We start from the raw sequence: 1,459 nt of genomic DNA on the forward strand, positions 1-1,459 counted from the left end.
TTTCTACACATTTTTATACATGTTTATACATATTAAATAAAAACATGACGCTAACCCGCAAATCTTCTGGTATCTTTGAAATTATGATTATTATGATTATAATTATGAAAAATAACTAACGATTTTTTTAACATAAAAGTGGATCGGAAATAGCTTATTTTTTAACTTATGTTTACCTTCATACAGCTTTTGGGTCCTTCCTTTTGAGCCCCAAATCATTTCCAGAAGTAGTGCAGGCGAATTTTCTAACATTCTAAGTCTAATTATATTTTATATATAATTTTGTATAATTATGTATATTTATACAATCCGAGAATGACCGCATCATCTCTCAAGAGCAGGTCGACTAAATTGAATTGAAAAGTCTTGTGCCATTTTGCAATTATTGCATATAATTAATGGGGTTATTAATTTCTAAAAGTCGCCAAATAAGGACGCATTTGTTTGGTCTACCGCCAAATACAAGTGCGCGGCCATTGATGATACGGTCATTCAGCGCAAGTATGTGTTTTTTTTCGTCGCTTATGCATTGCCAAGGCCACTTGTTACCTTGTAATAAATTAAATAAATAACTCTCTGCATATCTAGCAACGGTGATTCTACAGTCTCATCGCATACATGTATTTGGTAATAAACTGTGCTACACAAACTGTGCGATGTTTCAGAAATTAATATCTTGTTAACTGTTGCAAAAATTGCAAAATGATACAGGACTTTTCGACTGTTAATCCACTCTATCTGTCTATGATAGTTCGTTTTAAAACATTCTGTATATAGTTATAAATATACGAAAAATTGTTTACCGGGTAGGTTTGATGTAACAGAGATGATAAATCATTGGATTTATTCGCCACAACATTATCCTGTGACAAAAACAAATTCTGACTCAGCGATGATTTCAGTGGAAAATTATAGTACATGGGAAGAAGAATTGCCATGGATACCTGTGACAAAAATTACATGGCAACTCAATTCTGAAATAATCCAAAATTCTGATATTATATGGCTAAGGCCAACCCATAAAGGCATTAAACCGTATGCTGATCTTATATTAGATTTCAATTTTCATTGGATAATAATCAATGTAGAACAAGCCGGTAATATTTTTAACAAAATTTATTATATTTATATTTACTTTTCAAAATATTTTTTATTTATATAACAGGGTATTACCGAGTTAATTATGAAGTTGACAATTGGCGAAACATTGCAAATTATTTGCATTACATTAACAACTACGAAAAAATACATGTTCTTAATCGTGCTCAAATGATCGATGATGCTTTTTATTTTCTGATAAGAGGACAACTTGAATTGTCCGTATTTTTTGAACTCTCGGATTATCTACAACGAGAAACAGATTATGTAGTATGGTTTCCTATGTTCAAAGCTCTTGAATATATGTCGACCTTTTTTTTATTTCCAGAAAGTCTAGATTTCAAGGTATGTATATATATAT

The 1,459-nt window shown here is 30.8% G+C and overlaps 1 protein-coding gene across 1 annotated transcript in view; it reads left to right on the forward strand.

Annotated features, from left to right (window-relative positions):
* LOC108688550 (aminopeptidase N-like) overlaps positions 1 to 1,459 on the forward strand; it is a 33,896-nt gene that overhangs the window by 6,562 nt on the left and 25,875 nt on the right. The window contains exons 7-8 of the mRNA XM_018194853.1: positions 811 to 1,097; positions 1,166 to 1,443. Coding sequence (XP_018050342.1) covers positions 811 to 1,097; positions 1,166 to 1,443 — 565 coding nt within the window. The remainder of the gene's footprint in view (positions 1 to 810; positions 1,098 to 1,165; positions 1,444 to 1,459) is intronic.

The sequence above is a fragment of the Atta colombica genome, unplaced genomic scaffold, assembly GCF_001594045.1.
Source record: "Atta colombica isolate Treedump-2 unplaced genomic scaffold, Acol1.0 scaffold236, whole genome shotgun sequence".
NCBI classification, from domain to species: Eukaryota; Metazoa; Arthropoda; class Insecta; order Hymenoptera; family Formicidae; genus Atta; species Atta colombica.